Below are 13638 nucleotides of genomic sequence, written 5' to 3'. Positions count from 1 at the left end.
TTAAATTAGATAATACAGTTGAGAAATGCAGACAAGCTTTTTGGTGAACCACAGATGGTAAATGTGGTAGATTTCTATGCTTGCTCTAGTTCCACCACTTCTTGTGCTGTTTGAGTCCACTCTGCAATATCATTTCCTCCCTCATGTGGCACCAGAGCCATTCGAATGCTGTTAGTAAACTGGATGGGGAAACTATACATTTCAGTGTCTCTTCACAAGCAGGTCCCTCACACTCCAACCTATTTGCCTTTCAGCCAGATGCATTCTCCAGTCTGGGGAAACTGGCCGTTGTTGGCAGGAGGACACTGCTGGTTTTGACAGTGATACTGTTTCACGGGTGACGGAGTCCATGTCCCAAACAACCAGCCGGGCTGAGAATGCTGCATTACAAAGGGCCAGGTCTGGCCTTATTTAAGCCAGTGCCAGTAAGCCTGGATGGTTACATACGGCATACTGGTGGTTACCTGCTGTTTCATTTCAGTAAGAACGCTGATCTGATCATTGATCTCTTAATATAAGTATGGATTTCATGGGTCGAACTAAACAAGTGATGCAGTGGTGAAATTATAGAGAAATGATTTTATGTTCAGATTAAATTTTTGATGCACTGTCTCTGTTCAATTGACTTGGTTAATCTTTACTGACAGCCCAGTATATCTTCAATTTCAGTTGTTAGTAATTCAGGTATTTCCTTCTGCCGTTGTGGTAGGGGTATCCTGGTTGGCTTTTTTTTGCTTTTGTAATTGTTGCATTTTTCCAAATGAGCAATGGGTAAAACCATTAAGTTAAAGCTTTTGTCAGGAGCCATCTAAATGCTCATTTCACTTGGAGTAGCGTGTGCAGTGCATTAATGTTTCTTGTTTCAAATGTCTAGCAAGTCACTAACAATGAGCAGAAAGAATGAAAATATATTTTACCTCTGCAGGAACTGATCTGGGAATCATATTTATAACAATAAATAATTATTATTTATATATAATTATATTATCTGCTGGTTCAGCTGCATGCAAGATGTTGCTGGTACTAATTTTCAAATTTTGTATCTACATAAAGAGGTGGTATGCAACTATTCACTAATAGATGCCCGAAGGCTGATCCTGCTTGCAAAACTTATTCTCTAGTGTCAATGTTTTTTTACCTCATAAGCTGATTAGAATCTGAAATCAAGCCATCTTCATGCATTTGGGAAGCAGGAAAGTCAAGAATTCCTTAATGCTAGTCTCATGACGAAAGGTTGTTTGACAAGCTAAAGTTGGAAAGCTTTTATTAATGATTTGCACAGCAAAAAGCATTGCTAGGCCTAGTGTATTCATCAAAGCAAAACTTACACTTAAGCTGTTGCCAAAAGATGAGCATTCTGCTGGATCAGTTCCAGACTCCTGAACGCTGCCCCTGAGCCATTCCTGGTGTAACGGAAGGTGCAAACATCGTTGGGACATTCCTTTGGCAGCAGTGTGACTTCGTTATGGACTAATGTAACCTTGGCCTTAAAAATGGAGGGGACTGACTTTTACCTCACATCCAGTTACTTGACACTTACCTTTTTTAAAAACTTGATAAACATTCAACGTGTTTTCAACTCTCGTTATTGGTGGATTTGCCCTTCTCTCACTGGAAGGCTGTTTTACATGTATGTATTATGCTTACGCACTGCTGTTTCTCATTGTTTCACCTTAAATCAAGGAAATAAGGTTGCCCTTAGTGATCCCTGTAGTGATGGGATACAAGGCAAGTGTAGGTAGTTCCTTCTTTCAGTTTTCCTGTATGGGTAATGTTGGAAGATTCTGCTGCATATTTCACCTATCCACAAAACTGAAAATGGCTTTAACTCTGGGATGACAAGTTGTCACAAATACAGAAGCACTGTGCTTTCTCTTAATTTCCATTGGGCCAATACTGCAAGCTAGAACCAGAGGAGATGCTTCAGAATCAGTAAGTGTAGAGTCAGTTCAATCAGAGTCTGTGAGTACATGTAAACGTAATCTCAGTGTGAACGTCGGATGTAAATATCTCCTGCTTGCTACATCTGATTGTATCTCTAGCATGTGGGCTTCCTGGAGAAGAGTAACCGCAGTTTGATTTTTGTCAGGTGTCACACTGGTATTTAGTAAGCATAACATGAGCTATTGAAATATTGCTGGGACTAAAACGCTACTTAACTTAAAAAAAAAAATCATACCTTCTTCACACCTTCATTTGGAGGTGTTTGTTGCCATATGCAGAGTGCATGCCAGTGAGGGGGAGAAAAAAGTAACATAATTCTGTTACTGTGTCCATAAAAGCATTTAGGGCTCTGAACATCCATTTTGAAATTAAGAGAGCACCAGAGATTCATCGGTCACATAATTTTATTTTAGAATATTTTAGTTTTGATTGAATTATTCTGAAGAATGTGAAAAAAATAAATAAAGTGAAAGTAGCTTGTAGACCATTAAGACAACATCAGTCTATTCATTTTTTTTGAGAAGAAAATTAAGATTAGCTTTCAGACTGAATAAGGTCTCTTGTTTGGAGGAAGAAAAAAAAAAAGGTTGAGCCATCTTAGAGGGTTTCCTCAGCATTCTGCTTGTAAACATTACATTGATTACACTGAAATTTTAAGCAGAGTTGTTTGAAGTCAATGTGGTAAGTTAATAGAATTTCCTTTCCAGATTTTTATAGAAGGTTGCTTGCTTTTTAAAACTTCAAAAAATAAAAACTAATTGCTCACGTTTTATGATTGTATTCTCTTGTGATGTCATGCCTGGCTCTAGGCCTGTTCTCAACAGATAGAAGAAGCCAAGTGATTCATACTCGAAAATCACTTAAGCAGAAGGTTAAAAGCACTTCTTGCTGTTCAGTTTTTATATTTTTCATGGTGCTTCAACAAAACATAGGTAATTTCTCATGTTGGTCTAGATTCTTCTTTAGATAAAAGGAGTAAGCATGGCCTTACTTTGAGTATTGGGCGTTGTCAGAATAATGTTTCATAATTCAAAGAAGCAAAGCTGAAACTTATATGATTTTTATTCTTTGTTTTGATTTGTTTTTTAGTTTCACCCAGAAATACCCACCAGTGAAATTTTTATCAGAAAAAGATCGTAAAAGAATCCTGGTAAGTTTGAACTTACTCAAGGGTTGTGCTTGGGAAATAAGAGCTTGGTGGAATGTAATCTGTTTTACAGGATTAATTAAAAACCATGAGCAGGGTTAAAGTAAAATACTTTGGATGTTGTATGTGCTGCACAGGGTATAGGCTAGGGATTCGCTTACCCTGCGTTGATGTTCTCAAACACAGCATATGGATTTTAGACTTGGGCTCTGGTTTAGAGGCTTGACTTGCTGATTAAGCTACTGTTCTCTGCTTCTAACAGCTTAGACCTGCATCGCTAGACCTGCGTTCCCAAGTGGCTTAAACTTGCAGACTGGGAAACTTTAGGCATGTCTTGGCAGAAAGTTTGTATGGTTGAATTGAACAAGTCATAAGGCTAAAAGAGTAGCTGCTCTGCAGTACTGTTAAGAAGGAGCAGTTAGACTGAGGCAGTGTGTATCTCTTATCTTCTCTGTTTCTGGTATTTTGAAGCATCACAGACATTTTAGGATGGGAGAGGAGGACAGGTTTAGTCAGGACAAGTAATAGTCCAAGGCATCTTTAAATTCAGCAAACTGCTGTGACATCAGCTTTACAGTTTTGTCTACAAACACTTTTGAAGTTAGCAGTGTCTTAAAATTTTTCTTGTTTTCGTCTGTCCTGGACAAAAAAAGAATGTCTTTGTTTCTGAGAGGCAGTGGAAATATAGCTACCTAAGATACATATTAAGAGCTTCTGCCTCTGTAGTAGAGAGCAGAATCTACGACAAATCCCCACAAAAGTGCTGAAATTTCGTGGTTTTGCCTTGACACTTCAAAATTTTGACAAAACACTGAAAAGATATAAGTAAAACCAAATGACTTTATTGCTATTGCAAAACTTCATAAAGAATGTGTTACTACATTTTATTAGTTTAGTTTAAGTTCATATGTTTATGGCTGCCTGAAGGGGATATAGGTTTGTAGGCTTCCTGATTCCTTGTTGAAATTGGAAGGCGTAATGAGGAAAGTAACAGCCTTAATTCTGAAAAGTCCTAAATAGTGTGCTTATGCATGCAACTGTAACAATGTTACCTCAACGTCCTTTTTTTGGTATGATAAGGTGTTTACAAGAAAATTATCAGTGCAAGCTGTTAATGGATTATGGAGCTCTTTACTATTTTTTAACTTTGCCACTTGAAGGTATTGGATATCTTGCTGAAGTTCATTGCTTCAACAGAGATGGCAAATAGTTGGAATGGGAGTGTTTTCTGCAGACCTGGAGGTGAATAGCTTTTTGATGTCTGCATTCTGTAGAGATTAAATTATTAAACAGAGAGCTGGCCAAAAGGATGACTGAGTTGCATAGTCATTTCTTCTGTACTGCAGTTGGGAACTAGTTCAGTGCGCGCTCATTGGCATTCACAAACCTGCTGCTCAAGTGGGCAGTTTCATTCATCTATAATGTTCGTGTCATCGTGTAGGAAAAATTTTGAATAGTTGAATTCAGCATATAGAAGACTTGTGTAGACCTTGCATGGCACTTCAAAATTTGTCAGGAGTAAACAGAAAGAACTGGTGAGCCAAGTGAAGTTTGGTAGATGATTTGTTTCATATTTTGATGATTCTATGTGTTTTTTTTTTCCTAAACCATTCTAAGTTCTTATTTTCCCTGAATGCAGTCTCCAGCTGCAAACCTGCAGATATCCACAACACTGATGTGAGCAGACAGCAGTTCTAGCAGTTCTTTGCTTATTCTGTACCTATTTGCAGATGATTGCTAGTAGCAGCGATATCTCAGCTAAGACTGGATACTCCAGCACTTTCTTTCAAAAGAGCTTAAGTTCATTGAACTTCGTCCTGGGGTGTGTGATTTGTCTGCTTGTTCACTTCTCTGAAGTGACTAGGCAAAAGGCTTTTCTGTGCAAGAGAAGGATTTCTGGTGATTTTGTGGATGAAAGCGTTGGCGTAGGCTCAGTGTGTTGTGGTTTTTTTTTTTCCTGAATTGAATATGGTAGACCAGTAGAAACACAAAACAACAACAAAATTAGTGCAATTTCCATATGGGACACTAGATGTTTTAAATCTGATTGCAGAGAGCAAAAATAAACCGTATAGGAAATAGACAAGTATTTAAACACATCCACTGCAGGAAATTATTAGTAATGTTTGTGCCTTTCCATAGATGCTGAAGTTAAAAAGCATATTGGCACTGTTAAATTATATTTTTATATAAAGTTTTGTTAAAGAATGTTTATTTAAGCCCTAGGTGCTGCTATTTCAATTCTGATATGGAAATGATTCATGTACAGTATATGATTTTGGAGATTAATGACATTGTAATTTGCAGGAAGTCATATTTAGAAATGAAGTACATTAACCTTGCTTTTATAAGCAATTACAGGAAGGTTATGTTGAGAACTTCAGTGAAAAATGATCTTTTTAATGTAGCCTCAAGTAATGATAAAAATTAATTTATGTAGCTGTTTACTTTTCCAGGGGAAATTCAGCTCCTTTTCCAGGTAGTTCATTTTCAATACCTATGGAATTAGCATGTTAATGAAGCTAATACAGATTTATCATAGAAACGACTTACAGATTTAAAATAATTGTAAACTTCTTTCCGAACAAAATTGGTTTGTGCTTTTTTCCTTTTTTTTTTTTTTTTTTGCTTGCATATGACAGAAGAGTGCTGCTGTGCTGCTACGTGCAGTGTCTGGTTGGGTTAGGAGATGAAGAAGACACCTTCAGCATGTTTTGCTACACTGAGGGTATACAGCAAACATTGAATTTGTCTTCTCTGGAATGCCGGAAATAGAAGTAGCAGCAGGGAATTTTGTTGGATCTCGATTGAAGGAACAGGTTCATAAGCTCTACAGGAAACTTTGGTCCTGGTCACCACAAAAAGACAAACCCCTTGGAATGTTCAACAAGGCTGCTGTTCACTCCCAAGTCAGGATAAGCTTAGGGCAGTAGGTTTTCTGTGCATTTTTTTTTCCCTTAGTAAGTGGTATTACCTGGCAAAGGGCTGTTCTTGCTCAGTTACTGCCCTCTCTGTGCTCATAGCATTATGCCAGAAACCTGTTCCTCCCTCCTGTCTGTTATGGGATTGTGGGAGCTCTGACATTGTTGCTTTGTTTTAAAGAGGGCTTCTCCTGAATCTTCTTTCTCCTTCAGGTTTGTCAAGGAACTGAATTACATACTGAATCTGGAAGCACTGACTAACCCAAAAGAATGCCAAATAGGCCAACTAAGTGGTTCTTTTATTAACTGGTACAATGTCTTTAACACCAATAGCCCTGAGTTTTTAATATGAAAAAACAATTGTGGGAAAACAAGAAGTAGAAGGCTGGGGTTTAGAGAAGAAAGCAGATGTCAGTCTTTTTTTTTTTTCCTTTTCAGTTTTTGTTAGCTTTCTATCTGCCTTTATTTCTTTCCTGATTATGAAATTAAAAAAAAAAAAAAATCTGCTCATCTGGTGTTTGCAGCAGTGGATGGGGGGAGAGGGCAGGATAAATATCTTCACTTTGTGCCAGTCAAAGCTTAAGAACTTCAGGCATTTATATCATTCTGCGCACAGTGCTTGGTCATTGTAGCACACTATCCATGCATTAGATTCCTCTTTGATAGTATCACTATGCCCTTTTGTTTGGCTAGTTGTCACTGCAACTGAAGAATGGAAATGAACAGCTGAATCACCTTTTCAAAATGTAAATTTGATCATGTAGTCATATAATAGAGCTGATGCTACGTTGGGCTTTTACCTTCATTCTTTAAAAGTGTTTGTCTGTCATCTTTGTGTATTCTTATAAACAGTTTATGAAGTGCAGAGAAAGTGATTGCTTCCATAGATATGTCTGTCTGGATGTGTCACGCAACGTGGAGCCCTACTACTTGCAGTGTTTACTGCTTGAATACTCTGTTAGTGATTTTTGTTGTTGTTTACTCTTAATGACATACAGAAAGGGGGAAAAATAAAGAACTTGATTACTTTAACTCTAATATGGAACAAGAGCACTATATTTAAAATATTTTATTTCTGCTTATTTCTTTACAGTAAAGCATCATAAAGTTCCAAGACAGGCAAGTGCTGTATGTCAGAGTAAATGGTACAAGAGGCTGCAAACAGAATGATAGGATGTGCATACACATCCTGTCATAATAGGGTTGTGGATGCATTAAAACAGAAAAGGAATAGTTTGGGTTTTTTTCCGCCTCTGAGAGGTGAAAGAATTTGTAGTACTTAGAACACCCAACATGCCTTCCATTTAAAGCAGACAGAAGCTGGATTTGATGTTTCTAATATTATAAATCTTTCACAAAAATAGCATGGACTTTTTATTTTTTTTCTCAGAAATGGGAATAGTGAAGAATTCTCTTACCTTTTTGGGTCTTTTTAGATCTTTCTCTCACATAAAAAGGGCACAATCCATTTTGAAGGAAAAAATAGGAAAGATTCTAATCTGAAAAAAAGTGATTTTGTTGATATGAATAGTTAGCTGAACTTGTAGGCTGACAGTGATGAAGCATGTCAAGCACCTCTTGAAATTCTAGATGCCCTAAATATTGGGTTAAAAAAAAATTGAACATGGAAATGGAGATGTTTTCCCCTGGAGTAAGTAAGGATCCGAAAGCTACTGTTCTTTTGTTTTCATGCTGTAGACTTTGTCTGGTGTTTCTGTAAAAAGAAAAAGAAATTTATACCAACTGTCCTAACGCAGATAACTGGAGGAGCAGGGTTTGTGGGTTCTCATCTTACTGACAAACTAATGATGGATGGCCATGAGGTTACAGTTGTGGACAACTTCTTTACGGGCAGGAAAAGAAATGTGGAGCACTGGATTGGTCATGAGAACTTCGAACTGATAAATCATGATGTCGTTGAGCCCCTGTACATTGAAGGTGAGTAGTTTCTACCTTGGTATTTGCTCTTGGATGTGCTTTACGCTGATAAGTGTGTCTGTAAAGAAATTAACTTTGGGCACTGACTTCTGGATTGATCTGTTACCAATATGCTTTACTATTAGCCTGATTTCTGTGACTAGTGTGGGGTGAGAGATTAAGAACACTCGTCTGTGAAATCAGTTCTTCCTTTCTGACTAGATGGGAGGAGGAAGTTTTCAATATTTCCTTCATGTGACTGATTTTGTGAGAAGACAGGATGCCAAAAGGTCAGGCTGTCTGTCCCACCCATTGCCCCATGTCCCTGTGTGCATGCACATGCTTACGCAGAATCTGGGTTCTGTGTCTCCTGAGCTGAGAAACTTAATTCAGGAGTGTGTAGTTACTGCAGACTGCATACATCTGCAGCTGTGAATGGTCAGTTGAGAGGAACATAAGCTCTTTCACAGAGCAAGTCGACTTGCTTTTATTAGTTGCCTTACGTTTCTTCTATGGAAAATAGTGCTCCTAGTTTAGGTAAGAGCATTCCACAGCTTGTGGAATAGGAAAATGACAGCATTAATTCCTGCAGTTTTCAACAAAAAATGAAGAAACAAAGATGTAGAAGTAACTCAACATCTAAACTTGCTGTGAGCCTCAAACTATTATGCCAAACTGTAAGATGACGTTAACACGGCTGTATTTAAAATATATGCATTTGTAGTCTTTTCTTTGGGAATATATCAGTGTATAGTGAGTCAATGAAAAGGTTACTGTAATTCTGCTGGAGTTCTGGTGATTTTTTCTCCCTTCCTTTAGACTTCTGTAGCAATGTAATTGTTTCATTTGTTAAAACAATGGATCTGGGGCTATTTTTTTCCCCATTTATTACTTATGCTGCAGTTTAATGGGTCAAATTTCACAGGAGAAACCTCTAGTAATTGCGTCTCTTGTACTGTTGCTAGTGATGAATTCCTGACAACACTACTGAAACAATTCTGCAAAGGTGTTCCTTCTCTGTTCTGATAATGCATTGGTTCAGTTACTGTCTGTTACTTTATTTCAAACTTTTGTTTCCACTGGTGGGATAATGGAACTAGGATATTAATTGGCTCCAGGCGCTGTAGTTTATACCTCAGCCAGATGGGCTTTCCTAATTCCTCTGTTACCTTCTTTCTAACTGATTACACTCAAGAACTTTTCAGATAACTATCGGTTATCAGATGCTCAGTTACTGGGCACTAATGAATGTGAATTCTGAGATCCTTTTGCTACATGTCCCGTTCTTTGTGTAATAAAGACGCATTAATTCTTCGTGTTACAGTGATAACATGTTATAACGTTATTCAGTAGGCAGTTTATTGAATTTCTTCTCATCCTCCAACAACATAAATTAAACCTCATGTGGCTAAATATCAAAATAAAATTGGCTAAAAAATAAGATAAAATTAACTTCAATATATCAGTATAGCAACTTGATAAATTGTTGTTCAAGTTTAAAAACAGTGCAGGGTTTGGTGTCAAGCATAAGAAAGGAGGGGAAAAAAACAAGTTGAGGTAGTGAGGAATAGTTATTGTAACAGATTAAAAAGTTGTCTCTTTTTATTCTGACATATGGATAAATACCTCTTATTTTAGTCCCTGGTAGTCCTTTTCACTTGGAAATAGAAATTAGAATGAGTGGGAAGTCTTGAAGGTTTTCAGCTGAAGAATTCCTATTTATACGCTATCCTGTTTGAAAAAGTTCATATACGGATGTTTAACACTTGAATTCCTGAGAAAGTAATCGGTACTTTGTTTTGGAAGGTGACCTCATTTCTCATCTAGAAAGAATAATGTCTGTGCTGTTAATATGGAAAGTGAATTTAGTTTCAAAATGTGTAGCTTTCATTAACTATCTTAATGAATTATTTAGCTTCATAGTGATGCTTACGTAGGATCTGCAAGTAATTATCTTTGATCCATGACACATGAGGTGGCACTCAGCATTCTTGGATCTTGGTCTGGGCTGGCCAGACAGAGTGGTAAACCACCAAGATACATGTTTCATTTCTTAGCCCTGTGATAACTATTGTTAACTGTAGTGCTGAATGACTTTGTCTTCCTCCAGTAGAATTTTTGTTGCTGTAGTGTTTGGGGAAGGTGTCAGCAGAGAACTCACAAGGACCATGTAGTTTTCACTTGACCTTTTCAAGGAAAAAAGCAAAGGTGCTGAATTCTGTAATGAAAGTAGTTTAAGAATCTTGAAAGGCAGGACATAATCAAAAACAAAATGTGAAAAGAAAAGTTGTAAAGCTTTGCATAATAGTTATGTGAACACTTTTTTTTATTGTGCTTGAGTTGTGCGTTCATGAAGTACGTGGGATTTTTAAAGAGATTTTCTTTTCAACCTAACTGTTACGTCAAGGTTTAAAAGGTTTAATCCACTAATAAATGTGTTTTTTTTTTTTTAGTCCGAGATGACAACTGTCTTTTCTAAAGGGTTACATATAAAGAAAGGAATCTTTTCTGTTATATTGGAAAAAAAAAGTATAGAAATCCACCTTTGTTTAATCTTTTTACCTCTTATTCTTTATATTCCTTAATATTACAGGCTTTACAAGATGTTTACTTGAGAGCACTGTGGATCATGTTCCTGTAAACTTTAGTGTAAAGAGACATAGCTGTTAGTTGGAGAACAGAAGAGAATGAATGTATGAGCTGGTATTACTGTGATCTATACACTTCTTGGTAACAGAATTGCATTAAAAACTACCCAATGAAATTTTAGATTAAATGTATATAGGACAGAAATAACGTACTTAATTAGTTTACACAGGGACTTGAGCATCAGTGCTGTCTTGTTTATACTCATCTTTGCACTAGGGTTGACTGTATGTCTGCAGAAAAAAAAAAGATTTAAATTTTTAAATGATTTCACTCGTCCTCTGAAGTATGTATTTCTGCTGTGAAAATATCATTTTACTCACATAAATGGGGCAGAGGCAGCTGATTTCAATGTGAAGTTAAAAGATACTAGTCCTACCACAAACTGGGCATCTAAAAGCAATTGGTATTTCCATCCTCATGATTGAGGTCTGATTATCAGCTGCCTTTAGGTGCACACACATTGTACACAGTAGCTATAGGAGCTGAATAAGAAAACATCAGACAAAAATGCATAGCCCATATCCTTCTCCCACTGGCTTTTCTTCTTCCTGCTTCCTCGGCAGCCTTCGGAAGCCTTAAAACAAGCATACAAACAACTTCCTACAGCTAACTATAAATGGCTGGAAATACAAACTCGTTTTCTTAATGTTAACAATGAATCAGACGCGTCTGGTTAGAGCCATGGATTTACTGTACAAGCATCAGATGCAAAATGATTCTGTGGGGCTCTGATCTTAGACCACATTATTAAACCAGTGCCACCAACATGCTTTTGCTACAGAATATTTTGTACTGGCTGGGGTTGTCATTCCTGCACCGTCTCCAACGCTGTCGTCTGTTTAGTGACCACCAACATATTCTGCCTCACCCTGAAGAGGCAAGGCAAAAAAATGACACTTTGAGGCTAAATCCAACACTGTCTTCCCAAATGTATGTTATATAAATATTAAAATCAATGAAAATTAACAATTGTCACAAATTCAAGCATATAGTTGAACTGAAACAGATTAAGTTTCTAAAGACTTTAATTGGAGTAAGTGAAGTTCCTGTTCACAACAGATTTCTGTTTTGTGAAGCTTTTATTCAGTTGACACACCTGTAACTAAGGCATTTCTATTTTGCAATGTCTTGCTTTGCTTGAGAAGAATCTGGTCTTTAGAAATTCGAAACTTGCCCTTTAGACTTCAGGTGTCACAAAGTAACTCAAGCTAACTCAGACCTTGTAAACATACCTTCTCCAGTTTAAGCCTTTCCTGGTCAATGTTTCTTTATTTTATCACTTGTCTGGTAAAGTGCTTGCCAAAATACTTCTTGATGCTGTGTTCACAGTTGCTGACAGAGTTCTAGCACCTGATGTGAGTTACAAAAATCTTGCAGAACTTAACTGTTTTTTTGTTGTTGTTGTTTGTGTTTTTTTTTGTTTTGTTTGTTTTTATTCATTTTTGGTCCATACCCATTTACTTAAAGCTTTGCATGTTCTTTCACCCAGTCATTTTCAATTAATCGCACTGCGGTTTAATTGCAAAGTCATCTCAAGGCTTTGTAGTCACACAGTTGGATGTTGTAAAGCATTTATAGGTATGGAGGCAGGAAAGTATTTGATTCTCCTTTGACAGAATAGGGCTGGGCAGTAAGTTATGGGACTTCCATGCTTTTGAAGTGACATTTTCCCTCCACAACAATTTCACCAAAGTCTACTGAAAAGATTTAGAAAGGGTTGTGAAGGAATAAGGTGGAAAGAAATAGCATCAAACTCAGGTGAGAGGTCAAGTCTTGTGGTGGCTTTAGTTGTCACTTGGTTTCATTTCTCTGAGCCACCTCGTTGGAAGCAATGTGCGTACCGCTGAGAGCAGCAGTGAACGGCTTCTCTGGGTGTTTCTTTCATAAGCTTTCAGTCTACACTTCTTTGGTATTGTGATGGTACTGTGCTGCAAGGAAGGGATGCTCACATTCTGAGACGTGACTCGAGACATTCATGGAGTTTGTTTGTATTCAGGGAGCACTGCATGTGGCAGACAGCATCCTAAAAACGTCAGTAGCATTAGCAGTGCGGGTAGGACTTTGGATCAAGCCTGAAGTGGGAGCTCGCTGCCCCCCAGCACTTGCTCTGTCAGGCCACCTTTGGTTATTATTCTTGTTGCTGCTGGAGGCTGCATGCTGTGGAAAGTTCTCTTTTGGTACTGCACTGTATTTGCTAGTGAATGGAAATATTTTTTTATTGACAGGAGAGCAAATAGCTCTGCTACATGAAGTTATATTTTTCTCCGCTTCTTAATGTGAGAATAAGTCCTCACCGTTGTGACTACATTTGCCAAAATACCATCCTTCTAGTTCTCTGGTCTGTTTTGCAGTCCTGTAGGCAGCTGATCACCTGTAGATATTAAAATCTGTAGACCAAAAAAAACATGGCAACATAAACATATTTGGGGGTTGGAGTTAGATGATCTTTAAGGTCCCTTCCAACCCGAACCGTTCTACAATTCTGTAAGAACTGATTATGTTTTGTGGTACCAGCTTGAAAAAAATGAGTGCTTTACTGCTGGCTCCTCTTTAAACAAAAAAAAACAAACCTTTCCTTTTGTAACACAAAAGGAATTATTTACCTTTTTTCCATCCTCCGTTCTAATTCTTACTTCACTTCTTGACTACTTTTCTTGGATGACCTTGGTAGGGGACTTATTTTTCTTTCTTAAGCATCACTATCTCTCACTTGATCATAGTGTTGGCATTTGCTTATCCATGTTCTCTCTCTTAAGTAGATCTAACTAACTGTGATTCATGTTACATAGAAGACAAAGATACTTTTATATTTACATTAGCTGTGCTATGAAAAGCTTGCTGACTGAGGTTTGTTGAATATTGGGTACTGTTCATATGAATGAGTCCAGTTTTTATTATAATTGACCTCTCACCCCTGTAATATCTCCAACCTTGTGTTCTTATTTTCAGCAGTGGAATTTGCAGCCTGGTGTGGTGAAGCTGGTCTCAGGTTTAGGAGATTTGCCTAAGACTTCCATAATTATCTATGTTAATCACATACTAATGTAATCTAAATGTAAT

At 37.4% G+C, this 13638-nt stretch overlaps 1 protein-coding gene across 2 annotated transcripts in view; it reads left to right on the top strand.

Annotated features, from left to right (window-relative positions):
* The window catches only part of UXS1 (UDP-glucuronate decarboxylase 1), a 58156-nt gene that overhangs the window by 17405 nt on the left and 27113 nt on the right, over positions 1 to 13638 (top strand). For both annotated transcript variants that reach the window (XM_080603758.1, XM_080603759.1), the window contains exons 5-6: positions 3034 to 3094; positions 7770 to 7950. In XM_080603758.1, coding sequence (XP_080459884.1) covers positions 3034 to 3094; positions 7770 to 7950 — 242 coding nt within the window. The remainder of the gene's footprint in view (positions 1 to 3033; positions 3095 to 7769; positions 7951 to 13638) is intronic.

This window comes from Anser brachyrhynchus (assembly GCF_964034855.1).
Source record: "Anser brachyrhynchus genome assembly, chromosome: 1".
In the NCBI taxonomy this organism is placed as follows: domain Eukaryota; kingdom Metazoa; phylum Chordata; class Aves; order Anseriformes; family Anatidae; genus Anser; species Anser brachyrhynchus.
This window is presented reverse-complemented; position numbering and strand designations above follow the sequence as displayed.